General features: G+C 40.6%; 1 protein-coding gene across 1 annotated transcript in view; it reads left to right on the top strand.

The window, feature by feature from the left end:
• LOC124554693 (membrane-associated guanylate kinase, WW and PDZ domain-containing protein 1) overlaps positions 1 to 22,586 on the top strand; it is a 400,510-nt gene that overhangs the window by 361,750 nt on the left and 16,174 nt on the right. Inside the window, exon 15 of the mRNA XM_047128318.1 lies at positions 12,823 to 12,993. Coding sequence (XP_046984274.1) covers positions 12,823 to 12,993 — 171 coding nt within the window. The remainder of the gene's footprint in view (positions 1 to 12,822; positions 12,994 to 22,586) is intronic.

The following is a 22,586-nucleotide window of genomic DNA, read 5'->3' as shown; positions in this document are numbered from 1 at the left end:
GTAGAATAGAATCACGATTCGTTGCTGAAGACAATGATATGCCATTTGTCAGCAGTCCATGCTTCCTAGTCATGGCAGCACTTGAAATGCAGCTGTTTGTTTTGTATTAACGGCAGCCTACACATGGTGTGATAATTCCCTAGTCTGGCTGCTGATGGTCTCTGATGAATCGTGAGGGATAACAAAAAACATTGCAAGGAGTCTATTACTTTTTCTCGCATAGCAGGCACAGCTGTGATGGGGCTACAGTGTACTCGATGCACAAGACAGTGGTCCTCCCGTGTGCCAGCCAGATGTAATTGACCAGAACAACAAATATACCTACCCTCATATTGTCGTGCAGACCACCATCAGACCAGAGTTACACACAAATCTGGATTTTGCATGATTCAACCAGCCAGCCAAATGGAGAATCACAATGGGGCCCCTTTCAATCTCTGCAAGTGGTGATAATGCTGTCACACACAATTACTCAGCATTTCTGTGTCCTTCACAGAGATTGCTCCGTTTGTGGCACTGTTCGTACTCCTTATATATCCTGCCAGGCTTTCTAACAAAACTAAACATGAACAAAAGTAATGCACTCTGGTGGCCGTTCTACTTGTCGCAGAGAAATGCAGCTCTGATGATTTACATACCCGCCCATAATCTTTATGTGTACAAAATTACACAGAGTTTCGACGGTGTCTTCTGGAAACTTGATTTTTTTCTTCAGGAAGTGTATTTTCATTACATGTGATAAAATGAGTTATAAGGAACTGATAAAATGAGTTATAAGGGATAGTGGGTGCTGTTGCTTTATTATCTGTCACAATGTTAAAGCTGTGAAAGTGGCCAAAACTACAGTCGGTAGCAATACACGATCATAGTGTGAATGTTATGGCAGTATATGATTTGGCAACATCAAATAGAGTGTGTATCTTTGTAGGAGCAATCCTGTCTGGTTGCTTTTCTATAAAGGGTGTGCTAATTTTCTTATAGTGTGATTTCATTGCTATTTAGTATTGTAAGGTAGAAATATATATGGAAATGACTTATTCAGATGAGGAATAACTTCTTCCTGTATCAGAATTGTAAAATATGAGGAATAAAAGACAATTTCTGGTGCATGATATCAGAGACAACTTTAAGGCATAGCTTCATTGTGTGTTTAACAGGTGTCACATGAAGATAAATTTTTCAAGTGGCAAGGTGTGTAAACACAGGATTTTGAAGTTATACAGATGACTTGTAAGGTGATGTGTAATGCCTTTGTTGTACAGCCTGCTACTGAAGTTTGTTGAGCCTCGTTATAGTGTTCTTTTTATGTACAGGTAAAACACCAGGAATCAATAGTTGTTCTTAAATGTTCTCAATTTTTTTCTATCATGATTTGGTAGGTCTTTGATTGATAACCTAGGACAAAGTGAAAACTTCTCATTATGGCAAAAAATGCACTTCCTTTTCAAATTAGTTTTGTCTTAGGTCAGTGTTTCTGGTATAGACATAGCTGAAAAATAAGTTTTAAAATTTGCTTTTGTTCAGAATTTAACAAACGCAGCACCCATTCATCCCAAAGCTTTCTCATAGTTAATTTTTTGTGTAATATGTACTGTACTTTATATTTTGATGTTCCTGTAGTGTTAGCTATTTCATACATCTTTAAGCCCTGATTACCCAATACCGTGTTGTTCACTTTCTTGATGTTTTAACTGTACTTGCATGTTTGGGGCATCTCTTGCGGGGCTCATCTTACAGAGAGGTGTAGTCACATTTGAATGCAGTCGTCCATTTCTTAATTGTTGATAATGAAGGGCAAGCACCATGTATATCTTCAGCAATGTTGGGCATTCTTTTGGTTGTTGTTAATCTGAAGAGAAAATATTGGTAGAAATATAGATAAAAATGTTCATATAAGCATAACTAGAAAGTTCTCTGATATAATGCAGATGGTGGAGAGCATGTCAGTGTAATGCCTTTGGAATTTTCACTTACACAAATGTGATCTATTTGGATGAAAGTGCTTTGATGCCAAGTTGCAGCATTTGGCTGTTTTGAGTGAGAACAGGCTTGTGACCCTGAAAATAGTAGCAATCAAAGAAATAAAAATTTTAGCTGTGGAACTGTTATTTCCATGGAAAAATACTTGACCATTTACAGACCCACAAATTAAATTTTGCGTTTTGAAATACTGTGAGGAAATAATGCATAAAGGAACAGAATTTGTTAGTACCAGAGACATCACACGGTATCGTGTTCAGAAATGAACTGCTCAGTGACAGATTTGTTTAGGGAAACTGCAGAATCCAAGAATAAATGAAAGATACACCTATTCAAAAAAACAGATAAAAATTCACTTGACGCCAACCTGATAGTCAATCTCCATCCTTCCAAATTAACAATGTAAGTGTGGACCAGCTGTTGCTTCAGTTCAAGAAATAGTATCAACAGCAATAGAGATATGTACACCAAATAAATTAACAAACGACTGAGCTGATCCCCCTTGGTACACAAAACGGGCCAGAACACTGTTGCAGAAACAACAGTAAAAGCATGCCAGATTTATATGAACACAAAATGTCAAAGGTTGGTGATCTTTTGCAGGAGCTCAAAATTTAATGCAGATTTCAGTGTGAGATGCTTGTAGTAGTTTCCATAATGAAACTTTCAGTAAACCTGGCATAAAACCCAAAGAGATTCTGATCACATGTAAGGTATGCTAGCAGCAAGACACAATCAATGCCTTCTCTCTGCGATAGCAATGGAAATACTATCGATGACAGTGCCGCTAAAGCAGAATTACTAAACACAGCCTTCCGAAAATCCTTCATCAAATAAGACAAAGTAAATATTCCAGAATTTGAATCGAGAACAGCTGCCAATGTGAGTAACTTAGAAGTAGATATCCTCAGAGTAGTGAAGCAAGTCTTCTGGCCCACACTGTATACCAATTAGGTTCCTTGCAGAATATGCTGATGCAATAGCTCCCTACTTAACAATCACATATAACTGAATGAAAGATCCGTACCCGAACACTGGGAAGTTGCACAGGTCACAACAGTATTCAAGAAAAGCAATAAGATTAAGCCACTAAATTACAGACCCATATTGTTAATGTCAATGTGCAGCAGGATTTTTTAATATATATTGTGAATTACCTCAAAGAGAACAGTATGTTGACAATTAGTCAACACAAATTTAGAAAACATAATTCTTGTGAAACACAACTAGCCCTTTACTTATACAAAATGTTGAGTGCTATTGACAAGAGATTTCAAATTGATTCCATATTTCTAGATTTCCAAAAAGCTTTTGACACTGTACCACACAAGCAGCTTGTAGTGAAATTGCGTGCCTATGGAATATCATCTCAGTTATGTGACTGGATTCATGATTTCCTGTCAGAGAGGTCACAGTGTGTGATAACTGACAGAAAGTCATCAAGTAAAACAGAAGTGATTTGTGGTGTTCCTCAAGGCAGTATTATAGTCCCTCTGCTGTTTCTTATCTATATAAATGATTTAGGAGACAATCTGAGAGCTGTCTTAGCTTGATTGCAGATGATGCTATTGTTTATCATCTAGTAAAGTCATCTGAAGATCAGAAGAAATTGCAAAATGGTTTAGTTAAGATATCTGTTTGGTGTGAACATTGGCAATTGACACTAAATAATGAAAAGTATGAGGTCATCCACATCAGTGTGCTGAAAGGAATCCATTAAACTTTGGTTACACGGTAAATCAGTCAAATCTAAAGGCCGTAAATTCAACTAAATACCTAGGAATTACAATTACGAACAAGTTAAATTGGAAAGAACACATTGAAGATGGAGCAAGGAAGGCAAACCCAAGATTGAATTTTATTGGCAGAACACTTTGAAAATGTAACAGATCTACTAAAGAGGCTGCCTACACTATGCTGGACAGTCCTCTTTTGGACTACTGCCACATTGTCTGGGATCCTTACCAGATAGGGGTACATTGAGAAAGTTCAAAGAAGAGCAGCATGTTTTGTATTATCCTGACATAGGGGAGAGAATGTCATGGACATGATACAGTCTTTCAGGTGGACATCATTAAAAAACAGGCATTTTTCATTGTGGTGGAATCCTTTCACAAAATTTCGATCACGAACTTTCTCCTCCGAATGCAAAAATACATGGGGAGAAATGATCATCATAATAAAATAAGGGAAATCAGAGCTCATGTGGAAAGATATAGGTGTTGGTTTTTTTCTGTGTGCTGTTTGAGATTGGAATAACAGAGAATTATTATGAAGGTGCTTCGATGAAGCCTCTGCTAGGCACTTAAGTGTGATTTGCTGTGTATCCATGTAGATGTAAATGTAAATGTAGACATATAAAAACAAAGATGAGGTGACTTACCGAACAAAAGCGCTGGCAGGTCGATAGACACACAAACAAACACAAACATACACACAAAATTCAAGCTTTCGCAACAAACTGTTGCCTCATCAGGAAAGAGGGAAGGAGAGGGGAAGACGAAAGGAAGTGGGTTTTAAGGGAGAGGGTAAGGAGTCATTCCAATCCCGGGAGCGGAAAGACTTACCTTAGGGGGAAAAAAGGACAGGTATACACTCGCACACACGCACATATCCATCCACACATACAGACACAAGCAGACATATTTAAAGACCTATTTAAGGTCTTTAAATATGTCTGCTTGTGTCTACCTATTTAAGGTCTTTAAATATGTCTGCTTGTGTCTGTATGTGTGGATGGATATGTGCGTGTGTGCGAGTGTATACCTGTCCTTTTTTCCCCCTAAGGTAAGTCTTTCCGCTCCCGGGATTGGAATGACTCCTTACCCTCTCCCTTAAAACCCACTTCCTTTCGTCTTCCCCTCTCCTTCCCTCTTTCCTGATGAGACAACAGTTTGTTGCGAAAGCTTGAATTTTGTGTGTATGTTTGTGTTTGTTTGTGTGTCTATCGACCTGCCAGTGCTTTTGTTCGGTAAGTCACCTCATCTTTGTTTTTATATATAATTTTTCCCACGTGGAATGTTTCCTTCCATTATATTAAATGTAGACATAGTTGCAGGTGTAGGTGTGCAGGGACTGGACTCTTTCATGATTAAAAAAAAACTAGCTCAGTCCAGCTGAAACCTGCTACTGCCTTGGTGAAACACTTTGGTGCAACTACTTGGGCACACAACTCTTTTTGTGAGCATGTAATTCTTACACACAGCCCCCCCCCCCCCACCCAAATTTTGCAGTGCTATTATCCTATGCATTTTCCAAGTCTAACCTCTACCTGTGCTATATATTTCCCCCTCCCCCTCCATACATGGGAGCCAAGCCATAGGTTTTGGAGTACAAGTTAACAGATCCAGAGGTTCTGAGCCATGGGCTGATCATGACCACCAATTTTCCTTTATTGAAACTCAGGGTGTATGCCAACAGCCATCCTCATTTGTGGCAGTGGAACATTGTGTGTTCTGGAGAGTGGCGATCTTGATTTAATTGCCCAGTGGGAACAAGGGAGAAAGGAAGGAAAATTGAGACTTAATGTCCTATTGACAATGAAGTCTTCAGAGATAGAAAACAAATGGGGAGTGATGGGGAAGTACATTGGTCAGAGAACAAATGGGCAATGGTGAGGAAGGAAACTGGTCAGTTTGTTTTGGAAGGAATCATACCCAGATTGACTTTAACTCATTTAGGGAAACAATGGCAAACCTAAGCCTACACAGATGGACAGGAATCTGAAACAGTGTCCTGCATAAATATCAAGTTTGCTGTCTTTTGTACTACCTTTCTTCATTTAACTGCCCAGACTATGATATAGAAAATAATATAACCCTGAGCTTTAAGTTAGCTGTGTATTGGTGGCATGGATGACTGTTGGGGAAAAAAAGACTCGAGTACGCAATCACTTGGGATCGTACCACACCCCACTTTTATTAGGATTATCCAGGTAAGGAGGGCTCTGTCTGGTTAGGCATTTTTGTACAAGTGCCTGATGTGAACAGAATGGTTCTAATTGCTCAAGTTCCCAGTGGAAAGGGTGGACCATCAGGGAGCAGAAACACCCAGTCAGCAAAGAGACCTTGGGTGGATAGTCACTCTGATGAAGCACAGTGTAAGATTTATATTAAAGGGAATGATTGTACATAAGTTTGCCAAAATTCATTTCTGGTAATCAAAAGAGAGGAGAGATCTTGTAAGATAATTTCACCATTCTATTGTCACAAAGGTTTCGAGCCAGTAGCTGGACCTCACAGAGGAGTAAATTGACTTTGAAATAATACTCTGATGATAGAGACAACTATGTCACAACACCTGTCTGAGCTTTTGGGTCCAGGCAACCCCCCTTTAGTAAATTAAATATATAACACCCATAATTTCAGCTAGGGACTAGTTATCTGCCATAATAAGATTGAAATTCCCCCTGAAGAACCAGAGGAAGAGTTGAAAAGTGTGAACATCACAGCTATAAAGAGTGTTATGAAGAACATAAATGGTTCAGTAGAAGAAACTGTGTCATTTATTTTAATATTTGACATATCACCAAAATACAACACAGATGGCTGCACTGACCCAAAAGTTAAACCCCATATACAAAACCCTAGAAGACATTTTTAATGCTACAAGTTTGGACGTATGAGTATTGCTTGTAACGGTGAAGCTGTGTGTGACAGATGTACATCAGAGACATATGAAGCAAATTAATCGCACACACCTCTGCAGACGTGCATAAATTACTGAAGTGGTCATTAGTTGTAGAGCAGGGATTGCCATGTTAATGCCATGAGGTGGATTCAGGAACTGGAGATGGTAAGAAAAATCCCATATATTGAGGCTAATTCACCTTCAGAGTGAAGCAGTTGCCAGCATTCGCTAAATCTTTTGCAAGAATACATAAAAATCATGCTGTCAAATACAGCTTCTCAATGTAAACTGGTTAGATGTGAGTACATGTACCTGCAGCTACAGGTGTACCTCCAAAAGAACAACTCCTCAGAACCCTTAAATATTCCAAAGCCAGTAGATCTTCAAATAAGGACATTCTTAAAATGTCACCACCACTACCACCACCACCATCACCACCACCAAATTCAAGTAAAGCAGAGTCAACCACAACGTGCAGTGTGTGCCGTTATTTGCTAAGTTTTTTATTTCCTTGGTCATTTTCAGAAACACTCGGGTCAACATGACATTTCATTTAGCAATCTGATGCAGCTCTGTTTCTTCTGTCATTTGGTGCTGCATTTTTCATTTGGAATGACTTTGTTTGGCAGAAACGTAGTGGCAGTGCTGTCTATCCTTTGCTATTTGCTCTTGGAATAAATGAAGTTCACAGATCCAGTGACTGTCTAATGATCTATCATCCCAAGCCTTTAAAAATTAATGGGAACCACAGTTCTGTTTCGAAGATAAGGGTGAGAATTCTCAGAGTCTATTATGCAATTGAATAATCGATGATTGCTACAGATCTGCTATAGGCAAACATGATGCACAAAATATTTACAATGAAAGAGCAAAAAGTTGCAATGATCAACAAATGATTTGTGGAGGATTCCTTGCTCTCTACATTAAAATGCACATTGTGCTAAATTCGCAGGCATGGAGCATGATGAAATTGGTGATACAAATTTTCTGAAGTTGCACGCATTGCTGCTCTTTCAGTTTCTAGTTTTTGATGGAACTGCATGAAGAATATGGAATCGTTATGTATTTCTGCAAAGTACGTTGGTTAACTGAAGAGGTTTGCCTGGAACTATTTTTTACTTTAAGACCCACTATTATTGAATTTTCAAAGGAAAAACAAAAGCTAGAACCAAAATTAGAAGATCTGGAAGGAATTGCTGACCTTTCATTTTAAGTGATCTTGACTGAACATTGCCCTCAGTAAGGGGTTGCAAGGTGATAACCAACTTTCTTCTGATTTGATAGGGAAAGTGGATGCATTTAAAGAGAAAATCACAATGTCGAAGGGACAATTTATGATGTACATAGAGCGTCATCCGTTTTCCTAAGCTCATAGGAGTTAAAGACAAGGTGAACCTTGTAGTGTTCTGCGAGTGGATCAGGATAGGAGCTGATGCTATTTCCAGTTGTAAAGTGGCTCATCTAACTCATAGACGTGGTGCCTGAGAATACAATTTGAAAATATTTTCAGGAAAGGAAACTCACAGGGAAAAGAACAAGGAACTCTGATAAATAACTGAGACTCATTGAGTGTGTAGGGTAGGAAATTACTATTGAATCCTACAAGATTCTTACACACTGCCTATATTGTGCAAGCCTGTATGTGCCATGTGCAGCTAAGTGCCATGAGAAACTACATCCCATCCTAGGGTCTGAGTAATGCGGATTCAACATCTGAGGGAGACATAAGTTTGGGATCTCTAGAAGCACTGGCACTGCTGGTTAGAAAGGCTCATTTGGTGTGCCTCCCATGCAATCACAGACTGTCTTCCTGACCTCTGTTTCTTCCAGGAGCTCCTCTGCAACCAGTCACATAGTCTCCTGCTCCTTAGTGTCTCTGCTAACATTAAGTTGACCTTCTGTGCATGCACATTGTACATCATAACAATTCTGACTGCTCACTCTCAGTACCTCACATGACTCATTAGTGACAATCTTGAAAACTTCAATGTAGTGGTGAATAAACTATAAGAACAGTTTTCTAAATGTTTTCATGATATTGCCAGTCTCACATCTGTTTTTGAGGTGGTTTCGAGATCATTTGCTGTTTCATCATTAAGTGACCCTATGGATTTTCAGATGGAATTGATCACTGCATTGTAATTCCAGTGTAAACTCTCCAGGAGTTCTATAAAGTTTTCCTCAGGAAGAGTTTCCATGTCCCGGTAACAACAAATGTGATATCAATATTTCGATCAACATATGTGTATGAAAGGCATTTCTTGATTACAAAACTAGATAAGTCTCATGATTATGTACTAACTTCAGTGACAAAAATCTGCAAAACTGTCTGCATCTGTCCTTACGCCAACAGTTTGTACAAGGTATCAAGTTTATTATGTCTTCAGTGAGCCAAAAGTAATTAAATAGTACTGAAAATCTGTTTTATTTGTGATCATCATTGTTGTTGAGAAATATGGAAACAACCCTTGTACAAGCTGTTCAGTGTTTTGTGCGTGACTGCAGTGTCATCTTATGCAGTATGTTCATAGTTTCCCCATCTACCTGCCCAGGTATCACAGTGTGTGGTGGTAGTGGTGGGAGGGGGGCAGGAAGTGTTGAGTCAGGCAAGAGAGATGGGCACGCATGTGAGAGCTCTACATACTTATGGAGTTCTTGGCTGTCCCTGAAGAAGAGACAAATGTTCAGCCAAAAGTCACCAAATGAAGGAGGGGGAAATCAGATAAAGACCTTTGCTTTATTGAGCACTGTCACTGTCTGATGGTGAAGGCAATATTTTGTCCACCATTCTCCCCTCGGAAGAGTCAAGTAACCCAAATGCTGTTTTCCTCATCACTTGCTGCGCATCATGAATCCAGAAAGGAAGGGGAAAGAAGGAAACACTCACTGATCAATGGCTCCCACAATTTAATGTAACATAAAAAGACTCAGATTTTACATGAAGGAGCTCAGGCTTCTTGCACAGAAAAAAGGCACTTTGCCAGTATCTGCAGTAAAAACTTTTGAAAACTTCTAATACCTGGTGCACTAAGAACATACCAATGTGTTGTATGGCATCAGCACAGTAAGCTAAAACCATCTGGAGATGTGATAGAATGGCAGAAAGTAACTATCAGTTTTGAATGTGCCATGACCACACTATGAATGAAATTACACAATTTTGTGGTGCATAATCACATACTATCCAGCATGTCTACAAGGAATGGTGTACTACTTCCAGTTATGTAACACAGCATAAGAACAGTGATTGTGAAAAGGTCCTAATTGATATATTCTAGAGACACGTGTCGTGCCTTGTCAATGGGAAGCAGTTTCAAACCTAACTGAAATTGTTGCTGTCATTGAATTCAAGCCCCTTTCAACCTGTTTCTGAGTGAACGTAGGTTGCAAAATGCTGTTGCTTGCAACTGCACATAAAGCTGCACCTCTCCAGTGTGCCAAACAACACAGAAACTGGACATAGTTAGCTGGAGGCTTTTAATATGGTCTGACGAGTAGAAATTGTGCCTCATTCCAAATCCTGCAATGCTCTGAGTGCACCACTGGTTTTATGAGGCAATGAACCTGCAGTTAATGAACGTGTACTTCAGGGTGGAGGTGATTCACTGATGTTTTGGGGGTGTATTTTTTACCATTACTTGGATCCACTCATTCAGGTCACTGTAATCATGAACCAAGATGTTTATTTCAGAATTCTCAGTGACTAAGTGTTGCCCTTTTTTCTATATCTTTATTATAAACATGCTCTCGGATACTCCAGGCTTTCAATGTTACATCAGTCATGTTTACAGGGCTGAATATGTACATTTATAGTTTGATGAACACTCAGCTGCTATGTTGCACCTCAACTGGTCCACTGAATCACCTGATGTCAAGCTTGTAAAAAATGCCCGGATAGTTTGGAATAATTGGTGAAATGAAATGTAGCAATGAACATCTCCACAGTCTGGTAGCTGTACAGGATCTGGTCAACAACAACTGGCTTCAGCTGGGTATGGCAATTCAGGCCACTGTTAAGGCTAAAGGCAGTGGCAGCTGCTATTAGCCTCATGTCTTCTAAAGTGACTAATCTTCTCTTGTCTGGTGTGCTTATATTTCCATGTGACACCATACAGTAACATGGCTTCCAGTGAAAGAATTTGTTATTCAGTTCACAAAAAGCATACATTAATATTCAACAAGAGCACTGACGACAACCAATAGCACTAGCAACAACAACAACAACAACAACAATAGTAACCAAAATTTTTGAGCAGCTGTTTAATTCATTGAATTGGGTCCACAACGTTAGCAAATGATTGCCTGACAGTGCTCTCATTTTTAGAAAAGAATCATGCTAGATGATACGGAAATACAGAATAACTTTGACAAAGTTCCCCCTTTGTGCAATGTATGGTAACTCTTTGTAAAGATATGCACTGGAGCACCAAAGAAACTGGTATAGGCATGCGTGTTCAAATACAGATATATGTAAACAGACAGAATACGGCACCACGGTCAGCAGTGCCTTTATAAGACAACAAGTGTCTCACGGAGTGTTTAGATCAATTATTACTGCTACAATGGCAGGTTATCAAGATTTAAGTGAGTTTGAATGTGGTGTTATAGTCAGTGTACAAACAATGGGACACAACATCTCCGAGGTAGTGATGAAGTGGGGGTTTTCTTGTAAGACCATTTGACAAGTGTACCATGAATATCAGGAATCCTGCAAAACATCAGATCTCAGACAACACTGTGGCTAGTAAAAGATCCTGCAAGAACGGGATCAACAACGAAAAGAGAATCGTTCAACATGACAGAAATGCCACCCATCCACAAATTGCTGCAGAGTTCAATGCTGGGCTTTCAACAAGTGTCAGTGTGTGAACCATTCAACAAAACATCATCAATATGGGCTTTCAGAGCTGAAGGCCCACTCATGTACCCTTGATGACTGCCAACAAAATGCATTATGCCTTGCCTGGGACTGTCAACACTGATGTTGGACTGTTGATAGCTGGAAACATGTTGCCTAGTCGGATGAGTCTAGTTTCAAATTGTATCAAGTGGATGGACATTTGCGGGTATGGAGACAACATCATGAATACATGGACCCTGTATGTCAGCGGGGGACGGTCCAAGCTGGTGGAGGCTCTGTAATGGTGTGGGATGTGTGCAGTTGGAGTGATATGGGACCCCTGATACATCTAGATATGATTCTGACAGGTGGCACAAACATAAGCATTCTGTCTGATCACCAGCATCCATTCATGTCCATTGTGCATTCCGACGAACTTGGGCAATTCCAGCAGGACAATGTGACACCCCACACGTCCAGAATTGCTACAGTGTGGCTCCAGGAACACTCTTCTGAGTTTAAACACTTCCACTGGTCACCAAACTCTCCAGACATGAACATTATTGAGCATGTCTGGATGCCTTGGAATTTCCTGGGGGGATTCATGGTGTCAATTCCCTCCAGCACTACGTCAGAGATTATTCAAGTCCATGCCACATCATGTTGTGGCACTTCTGCATGCTCGCGGGTGCCTTACGAGATATTAGGCAAGTGAACCAGTTTCTTTGGTTCTTCAGTGGAGAAATGTAACACAAATACCATAAAACACAGAAATAAACCAGTAATATTCAGTACACTCGTAAATGGGAATCCTTAGAAGAAAGGTGCTGTCATTTTTATAGGTCTCTGCTTTGTAAATTCAAAGAACTGATGTTCATGGAAGTCTGGATGACAATTCTTTTGGTCCTATTGCATATCTCACATAGCAATAATGAGAATAATAGAAGAAATCAGGATGAATATTGTTACATATAAACAACAATCATAATTTTGGCCCTTTATAGCTGATTTAAATAATACAAGAGGTTGTGAACATTGGTACAAAGTACCCTCTTTCATGGGTAGTAAAGTGGTGTGTACATACCTCAATCTACTGGAGTGAGAAGTAAGTGAAAGTTCCAATCTCCTCAGCCCTTTACAACGGGTGATGTTCGTATACTAGAGAGCTACAGACCTCTGCATGCCTTTGGATAATGGGTACAGTCAATATATGATACATGGACATTGTAAGGACCAGGAAAAATGGTCAGCTGTTTATAGAAATATTCACAGTTCTCATTTTGTCATTTCTGTTTGGTTTATTCCTGTGTAATGCAAAACTGCCAGAATATTTAAAGGATAACTTAGTTTTTATTGTTCTATTACTGCTGCAGGATGATGATGTACTAGGAGGCGAAGATGAACAATATCATGCTGTGGAGCTCAGCCGAGGAACTAGAGGGTTTGGCTTTAGTATCAGAGGTGGCCGTGAATTCCAGAATATGCCATTGTTTGTACTACAGATTGCTGAAAATGGGCCTGCAGCATTGGACAATAGACTAAAAGTAAGTAGTGAGTGTTATAGTGAATGGTACAGTGTTCATGATATCTACCATTGCATTATTTTTATCATAATATTGAGTTATGAAAATGTGGCCATATTGATGTAATGTCCTGCATTTCCTGTCACAGTACTAATTTCAGGAAAGTGATGTAGTATTTTAAAATCTCTGTCGTTAGCTGGATTTCTTGTTAGATACTTTTTTCCACTGCATGCAAAATTAGAAGTGAGTGCTGATTATCTTAAGACTTCTGTCATTTATGCATGTTAGAAACCCCCTTCCCTTATCCCCCACCTCCCAAAGGGATCTAGTAAGGCATGGAGGATGGTTTTGTAAATAAAGTAATAATGTTACTTTTAACTTTGGCAGTTTAAAACACAGTTTAAAAAATGAAGAATGGGTATTACTACTTTGGCTTCTCCATGCAAATTACAAGTTCTCGGGAAAGATTTAATAGTTTCATACAACATAAAGTATTCAGCTTTATCAGCTTCTTGCAAAATATGTGAGATTAAATGCTTCATTTACTGGCGTTTTAGCAGAAACTCTGCTTTGTGAGGGCAAAGAAAATGATCCAGACAAATCAAGCTGTCCCCTCATCGAACATCAGCTATAATCCCAAAGCTCTGTTTCAGTCCTTCCTGGAATTAGTACTGGCTATGGTGTTATTTACAGTGGTTTCACACATGACTCAGTGTTTTGTTATCAAGTACCAGTTCAGTGAGTATCTTGAGAACTGGTTGCTTGTTTACAGAATCATAGCTGTTCTGGAAGCCTATGAAAATTACAATGTAGAGTGAAATGTTAAGGTTACCTTCATAAGAATACTTCTGAGCATTGGCTTTTGTTATGCGTATGACCCTGACTTCGTAAATCCAGCTTGCTATTCTCCTGTGCATTGGTCCTATTATGCTTCTACTCTCTTGAGTAATCCCTTAGAAAAGATGTGTCTTATCAGTAGTAGGGAGATCTTTTTAGGTGTTAAGGGCTGATTTGTCTTCTTTGTTGTGTAGTGCGTTAACGATAGCTCATGCTAATCATGTGATAGTGTTTCTGCAACCTGCTGTTTGATATTATCTTGCAGATTAACTCTTTTTACGAGGGGCGTTTGAAAAGTCCGTGCAAAGTCCGAGAGATGGCACCACCAGCACGTATAGAGGTCATGTTCAGTTAGTAGCATCTTTGGAAAGAACGCACACCAAGTTTCAGCCATATTGGTCTATTTCTTTGTGTTTGGCATTCGTGTGTATCAAGGAAGGTGAGTGATTGTCAAAAAATGGACGAAAAAGAATTTCGTGTTGTGATTAAACAGTACTTTATGAAAGGCAAAATGCCTCAGGAGACTAAAGAGAAGCTTGATAAACATTACGGTGACTCTACACCTTCGATTAGAACAGTTTATAAGTGGTTTCAAAATTTTCGGAGAAGCCGTATGGGCGCAAGTGATGCTGAACGTTCTGGACACGCTGTAGAGGTTACGACTCCAGAAATCATTGGTAAAATCCATGTTATAGTTATGGATGACTGCTAATGCTGTGGGCATCTCAAATGAATGTATAAATAATATTATGCATAAACATTGGGACACATGGAAGCTATCCACAAGATGGGTTCCACGATTGTTCACACTTGACCAAAAATGGAATCGTGTGAAGTATTGCAAGGATGGTTTGCAGCTATTCAGGAAGAATCCGCAGGACTTTAAGCATCGTTTCGTCACTGTGGATGAAACATGGATACATTACTATACTCCTGAGACCAAACAACAATCTAAACAATGAGTTACCAAGGGAGAATCTGCACCAAAATAGGCGAAGACCATTCCTTTGGTCGGATAGTTTATGGCAACTGTCTTTTGGGATTCTGAAGGTATAATCCTCATCGACTATCTGGAAAAGGGTAAAACTATTATGGATGAATATTATTCATCGTTATTGGACCATTTGAAAACCGAGCTGCAAGAAAAATGCCGGCGACTGGACAGTAAAAAAGTCCTTTTCCATCACGACAGTGCACCAGCACACACCTCAGCACTTGTGGTCGCAAAATTAATGGAAATAGGATTCCAACTTGTTTCACATCCCCTCTATTCTCCAGACTTGGCCCCCTCAGACTACTATTTGTTCGCCAATTTGAAGAAATGGCTGGCGGGACAAAGCTTTTATTCAAATGAGGAGGTGATTGCAGCAACTAATAGCTATTTTGCAGACTTTGACAATTCCTATTATTCAGAAGGGATCAACAAATTAGAACAGCATTGGACAAAGTGTATTAAGTCTAAAAGGAGAGTATGTCAAAAAATAAAAAAGGTTTACCCCAAACACGTAAGTAGTTTTTATTTTTGCACGGACTTTTCAAACGCCCCTCGTATGTATATTCCACAATTCTGTGTTGCTGACTTGACCTGGAGAAGATTTGCTTGATATTGCACTAGACACATGGGATAGAGTCAAAGTTAGTGACATTGTTGGAGTGGAAATGAAATTTTTCCTGTGCACCTTCTACCTTGTATGTTGAAGTACTTTGCAAAGGTTGTTGTGCAATCTTCACTTCACTGTCACATTTTCCCATCCCCTCCTCTAATGTAAAGAGTCAAGTCTGAGTAGAAACTTATCTAAAATTTAAGAATTTTATTCCATAGGAATCCTTTCCCCATCTCAACAATTATATCTCTATTATATTACCTCTTAAATTTGTGATGGTCCTGATAGATTTTTGCAGATTGTAGCTAGCACTTGCCAATGTCTGTGGGACTGGTTTGCATTGCCAACTTTGGCTGGCACTGTGAACTCCGGATGATACCTTACTTAAGATCATGTTAAAGCTGTTGTCTTTCAGCTATGCTTCTTTGTGTTTTGGGAATCTAGACTTGGTGTAATTGTCACCTCTACACTTTTTGAGTAGAGAGTAGAGTGAAATTATCTTTTATCAGAGGCAGTAATACTGTGACATTTAATGTTTATTTGATATTCCTTCTGTTGATGACTTATGTGGTCCTTCTAGATGTTTTGTAGAAAGTGTTTGGAATATCTCCACATCTTAGCTTTCTATGGAAGTTACCAAACCATAAACTGGATTCCACAAATAAATAGGGTCACGTCTTGTAGGTAACATACTGGAGTTAGGTAATAGAGGCTCACTGGATTCTCTTGGTGTCTGTCATGTGGAAATACAGTTTGTTCAACACAAAATATAATAGTTAATTACATTGCATAATCGTAAACTGCAAAGAACATCTATATAGCATTAGTTTGTTCTGAGTCCAGAGATAACATAAAAACTCAGACTCTACACTGTACATAGAATGTAACAGAATGAATGATGACTAGAACTTCACTCAGAGGCACAGGCTGTTGCAGTAGAGGAGTGGGGTAATCCAGTGACCTCTTGAAATCACATGTAGGTAACATCTTGGTGTTAGCTGCTGACTTTGAACTGCTGCAAGTTACATCTAGGGTAAAGACTGGCTTAAATCTGTTGATGGATATTGTGGTGGAAGAGCCACTGATGACAGCATCAACTGTTCTGTCACAGTATGCCAGTAGCATATATAGACTGTCATACACTGGTTGTAGAGGTTTTAGAGTGGCATTGTTTCAGATAAAAATCTGTTTGCAGGAATGCAGTTTGTAGAAAATGAATAGCCACAGCATATTACATTACTTTGTAATAGCCATGTGAAGCCTACAGATTTGTGAGTGCAGATTTAGTGCAAATTCTGAGGCTTCAGTAATATTATTTGATGTATCAGTGAAGAATTCTCCAAACATAGTCTTTGTTGATACACTAATTGAGCCATTGTCACATTGAGATCTTCTTTCAAACCCATTTAGAGGCCTAGTAGGACATTAGGAAAGCTCAGTCCAGTGTTCTATGGCATGACATCTGAGAGAGGTATTAAATTGTCGATGGAGACGTTCTATGAGGCTATTGGGGGCAGGTTAGTAGTCGCAGTACGAATTTGGTGTGTCAAGCAATGTTGAAAGTACCTGAAAGAAGTATGACTTGAACTGTTTGCCCTGGTCAGAAGCAATGCATAGGGGTATGCTGAAGCAGGGAATCCACTAACGAAAGAGGGCTGTTGCTACAGTTGCTGCTGTGGCAGCATTGGTCATAAAGGTTGAAATCCTTTATTTTACAGATCGATGTCAGTCACTGTGTGACCATCTCCAGTGCAAACTATTCGAACTTTGTTGGCCCATATCTGTTGCATCCTTCATTAGGTTGACTACAGGCCAATGAGAGAAATGGTCAGTTGCTGTCTGGCAATATTGGTATTATTTTGGCAGTAGTAAAAGTCCATTGATGTTAATCTAGACATGCTTGAATCATTCATTAAGCTCTGAAGCATGCTTCAGAGACCACCATATGGTGCAGCAGGGACTTTTGTGTGTCACAGGGGCTGGGGATCTTCGCTTATCTTCCTGGATCATGAAGATGATCAGAATCTCTGTTTGTGCCAGTTGGACAGATGGCTGTTGAGGTGGAACAGTCATTAGCGGGCAACCTCTGAAAAACCTACAGCACTTCACTTGCATAAGGCTCACTAAGGCAAACGGGGCTCTCTCTGAGTGGACCCTTATTTTCCTAGCTGCTTGTGGGACCAAAATGGAACCCTCTAAATTAAACTTCGTAACTTCCAGAGTAATGAGTGTACCACTGGTGGGTGTCAGTACTCAATTTGACCAGTGATCTCGTGTAGCCAGTTTTCCTGACTCAAGGATTATTCAGAGTTCTTCAGTTTATTATAACAGAATGTATGCTTCTGGTCAGAATGTGTTTTCGATTGTTAAAAGGAAAGAAAGGCAGCGTTGTGAAAGTTTAACATTTCTATATTCATAAAGATTTAGAGGGCATTGCTGGCAATTTAAAATCAGTCAAGTGATTGTGAAATGGAACACTGGTGGTTGAAACTTCTAGTTCCCAACAAGTGCCGAACCTCTGGAAAGCTAAATGTCTCGTGGAATATGCTATCAAAATGGACCTCCACAATACCATGAACTACAGCAAAGGTATTGTGTCAAGTAGATAGCTTGATGATATTCTCAAAGAAGAACTGAAAGATGAAGGGCTCAAGAAGGTACTGTCAACATGAAGAATATTGTGAAAAGTGTAAATGGGGATCTGATAAAATCGAACTCCTTTACCCTTACCTTTAATAGCACAAAACTCCCAGAGCATATCAAGGCAGGTTTGCTTTGCGTAAGTATGCGGCCCTGTGTTCCCAACCTAATGCTCTGTTTTAAATGCCAGCACTTTGAGGACACCACTCTAGGATGTAAGGGAGAAACCACTTGTGGCAAATGTGGTAAGGCTGCCAACGAAGATGTCATTTGTTCATCTACTCCCAAGTCTGTATATTGCTCTGGGCATCACCCTGCCTGGAGTTGAGACTGCAGCATCTACCTTAAAGAGAGGAAGATACAGGAGCTTCAAGCAAGAAAGCGCACCCATATGGTGATGCCAAAAACTTGTATAAGGCCATGCAGCCTCCCATATTCACTACATATTTCACTTCAGCTCTTCAAAAGCCTCTTCCAACAGCTGATACCTCTACACAAATGAAAGTTGCTAGTGTCAGCACTACTCCCTGCATTTGTCAATGCACTTGTAAAGCTGTAGTAATTTCAGAGCCAGGGCAGAGTCCAGTAAACTGTCCAGCACTGCCTCTACTGCTGCAGTGGAAGTTTCTACAAAGCCTTCCCTACCAAAAAAAGCAAACAAGAAGCTTCAAACTCAGGCAAAAAGAGGTAACAAACTGTCAGATCACGTTGACATCATTTGGCCTGATGGTTATCGTGAGTCTGCTTCAGAGCCAGTGGAATGTTAAGTCTGCCAGGGTCAATTATATCGCCCCAAGACTTAACTGCCACCCATTTCAGGCTCCGCACCCAGTGGAGAGACAGGGCGAAAGTGCAACACCCCACAGTAAATAGCGACCATACTACAGTGGATCATGAATGGGTTTAGGTCTCTTGTTGAGGAACTGAAACTCCTAGCATAGGTGCACCCCTTGTCCTTTTGTTTGCAAGAAACACATTTTAAGGCCACTGATATCCCTGTGCTATGGGGCTATACCCTCCACCACAAGGATAACCTGACTGGGAAAAGAGCCAATGGAAAGATTGCAGTATTTGTCAGTGATACACACCACTCCTCTGCTCTCTCCTTGGTTACTGATCTACAGGCAGTAGCCATTGAAGTTCATATGGGTCAGAAGGTCACTGTCTGCTCACTGTATTTCCCTCCACAGGATGCGATAGCCTCTGAGGCTCTTACAGGCCTAATAGAACAACTCTTCCACCCATTTCTCCTATTTAGTGACTTCAGTCTCGTAATTTATTATGGGGCTCAAACTGTAGGGGTCAAGTTTTGTAGAGCCTTGTGATGTCTCGAGAGATGTGTACCTTCAACAGAGGCAGTCCCCCTCATTACTTGACTGATAACAGGTTGTGTCCTCAGCCATCAACTTCTGTTTCTGCTCTCCAGCCATTGCAGACTCAGCTCAGAGGGAAGCAACCAATGATCTTCATTCTAGTGACCAATTCTCACTGTGGAGCATTACTAGAAAGGAAGCCACTGAAATGGATGGTTAGCAGAGCGAACTGCATGCTGTTCCACCAGCTGGCTGTGTTTGATCACTGAGGCAGTGTTCAGGAATGGGTGGACCATTTCACATGAGTGATCCATCTTGTTGCTGACATATCCATCCCAAAGTCCTCTGGTCATCTTAGGAGACATTGTGTACCTTGGTGGACCAATGAGTGCAGATCAGCAATCCGTACAGGTGCGCAGCTCTACGATGGCCAACAGCAGGTAAACTGGCAGCCTTTTGAGTCATGAGAGCCAAGGGTCAATGATTAAGTAAGGAGAAAAAGAAAAGGTCAAGACAAGCATTCTTGGACTCAATCAACCATTCCACTTGTTCTGCAAAAGTATGGGAAACTGTCAGGATGATTTCTGGTAAATACTGTCATTCACCAATAGCAGCAGTGCTAAAATAGGGACATGTTTAAACAAAACCTGGGGACATTGCCCATGTGATGGCAGAGCATTTTGCAGTTTCTAGTGCCAATGCAAGTCAGAATCTGGATTTCTGCCACTACCATGAGACTGTAGAGAAGGACCAGCTGGGTTTCAGATACAAAAATTCCAAGTCTTACAACTGCCAATTTTCTACGTGGGAGCTAGATTCTGTGGTTTCTGAACCTCGTGATACTGCACCCAGTCATGACCAAATCCAGCACAATATGCTTCAGCATTTGCAAGCAGCTGTCTAAGGAAGTCCTCCTCAAATGTCTTAATTTGATATAGCTGACAGGTTACTTTCCCAATTTGTGGTGAGTGACAATTCAAACCGGGAAAGGACCAAACATGTCCCAGTAGTTATTGGAGTGTTAACTTAACAAGTTGTGTAGAAAAAGACTGAAATGAAGCCTGCCGAAGTGGCCATGCTGTTCTAGGTGCTGCAGTCTGGAACCGCAAGACCGCTACAGTCGCAGGTTCAAATCCTGCCTCGGGCATGGATGTGTGTGATGTCCTTAGGTTAGTTACGTTTAACTAGTTCTAAGTTCTAGGGGTCTAATGACCTCAGAAGTTGAGTCCCATAGTGCTCAGAGCCATTTGAACTGAAATGAATGGCGACTCCTTAGTCGCTCTCAGTGTGGATTCAGGACAGTTCGATCCACTGTCAACAACTTGACCCTGCTGGAGGCGGGTATTAAGCGGGATTTCCTATGTAAGCATCACTGTATCAGAATTTTCTTTGACATGAGTAAGACATATTACACTACATGGAGACTACAGTATTTTAGAGCTGTTCAACCAATGGGGCTTTCATAGCCTCCTCCTAATCATCATACAGACCTTCCTGCCCAAGCACTTTTTTTTATCCCGAGTTGATGATGTGCTGTTGGATCATTTTGAGCAGCAGTGTTTTAAGTGTTAATGTCTTTGCCATAGCCATAAACAATATTAAGTCTGTTGTAAGAAGTCCCATACAGTGCTTCTTATTTGTGGATGATTTTGCTGATTTCTGTTCTTCCTCCAGTGTTGCAATAGCAACTCATCAGTTGCAAATTACAGTGCAGAGGCATGCGCGCGCGCGCGCGCCTGTGTGTGTGTGTGTGTGTGTGTGTGTGTGTGTGTGTGTGTGTTCATTTTAATCATTCTTGTCGTATTTTCAATTTACCTGACTTGCATATGAGGGACACTATTCAACATTTTAAAGACCCGGTGGTTTCTGGGCCTCATTTTCTTTTCCAAACTATTGTGCTTACCACACCTGAGAGATCTGAATGCCAGAAGGCATTGAATCATCCTAAAGTGTATTAGCCACAGGTCTTGGAAAGCAGATAGGGCATGTCTGCTTCAGTTTTATAGGGATTTTGTGGGACCGCGGCTAGACTATGGGTGCACAGTGCATGCATCAATGAGACCTTCTCATCTGAAGATGATTGACACTATCCACCACGAGGGGTTAGGCTGGCCACTGGTGCATATAGGACCAGCCCCATACCCAGTCTCTGTGCTGAGGGTGAGGAACCACCACTCACCATCTGGCAGCAGTTCCTCATGGTGCATCAGGTGTGTAAGTTCCTCGCTGCTCAAAATTTATCAGCACGCCATACTGTTGCTTGTCTGTCTCTGGAATGCCTTTTCTCCAATCGTCCCTGAGCAACAAGGCTGTTCGGGATCTGTGTGCTGCATGTGCTAGAGTCACTTGCCATGGAGCAAGTGCAATTCCAAATCCACAGTTTTAACTGCCTGCCACCTTGGTTACTCCAGTAATTTTAGAACTAGTGCAGTGCAGGAGAGATTGCACTCCTGCATATACTTTATATTTTTAATATATTATTTTATGACATTTTAACTAAGCACCACAACTCTAGCTGTATTTACAGGTAAACAGGGGAACGCTGTTTGCTCTGTTGTGCTCCCTGATTGTGTCCTCAAGATCTGCCTGCCTCAAGACTTTACCATCTTTGACGCAGAATTATATGCAATCTAGTGGACATTAGAGCAGATGAGACATGTTTAAAATGCTAAATTCCTTGTATTCCCCAATTCCCTGAGTGCTCTTGACTCCGTACAATGCCTGTACCCAGTAGATAAAGTTGTCCAGGACGCCCACCTCCACCTACAAAGGCTGGGGAAGGAGGTGTCATTGTGCTGAATGCCAGGGGACATGAGTATTGTGAGGAATGAAAGGGTGGATGTAAGAGCCAAGGAGACATGTTACGATCCTCAGTTCGTTCACTGTGCCATCCCCCTGCCTGCTATCGCATCACAGTTGAGGTATGAAGTCATGCACAGATGGGTAGAAAAGTGACTGGAAGTGGCAGACAATAAGCTATGTCTAGTAAAGTCTAAAACACAGCTGTGACATACCTTCGCCCAGCCACACGGATAGGACGAGGTCCTCCTCGTTTGTCTTTGTATAGGCCACAGTGCTATGATGCATGACTTCTTGCTCATGCAGGAGGACCCTGCAGTTTGTGGTGCTTGTGGCATACAGATCACACTGTGCCACATTTTACTAGACTGTGTTTTATTTTCAGACGAAAGGGCAGCAGCTCGTCTGGTGAAAGATTTGC

Source organism: Schistocerca americana, chromosome X, assembly GCF_021461395.2.
Source record: "Schistocerca americana isolate TAMUIC-IGC-003095 chromosome X, iqSchAmer2.1, whole genome shotgun sequence".
In the NCBI taxonomy this organism is placed as follows: domain Eukaryota; kingdom Metazoa; phylum Arthropoda; class Insecta; order Orthoptera; family Acrididae; genus Schistocerca; species Schistocerca americana.
Note: the sequence above shows the minus strand (reverse complement) of the source record. Positions and strands in the feature narration are given on the sequence as shown.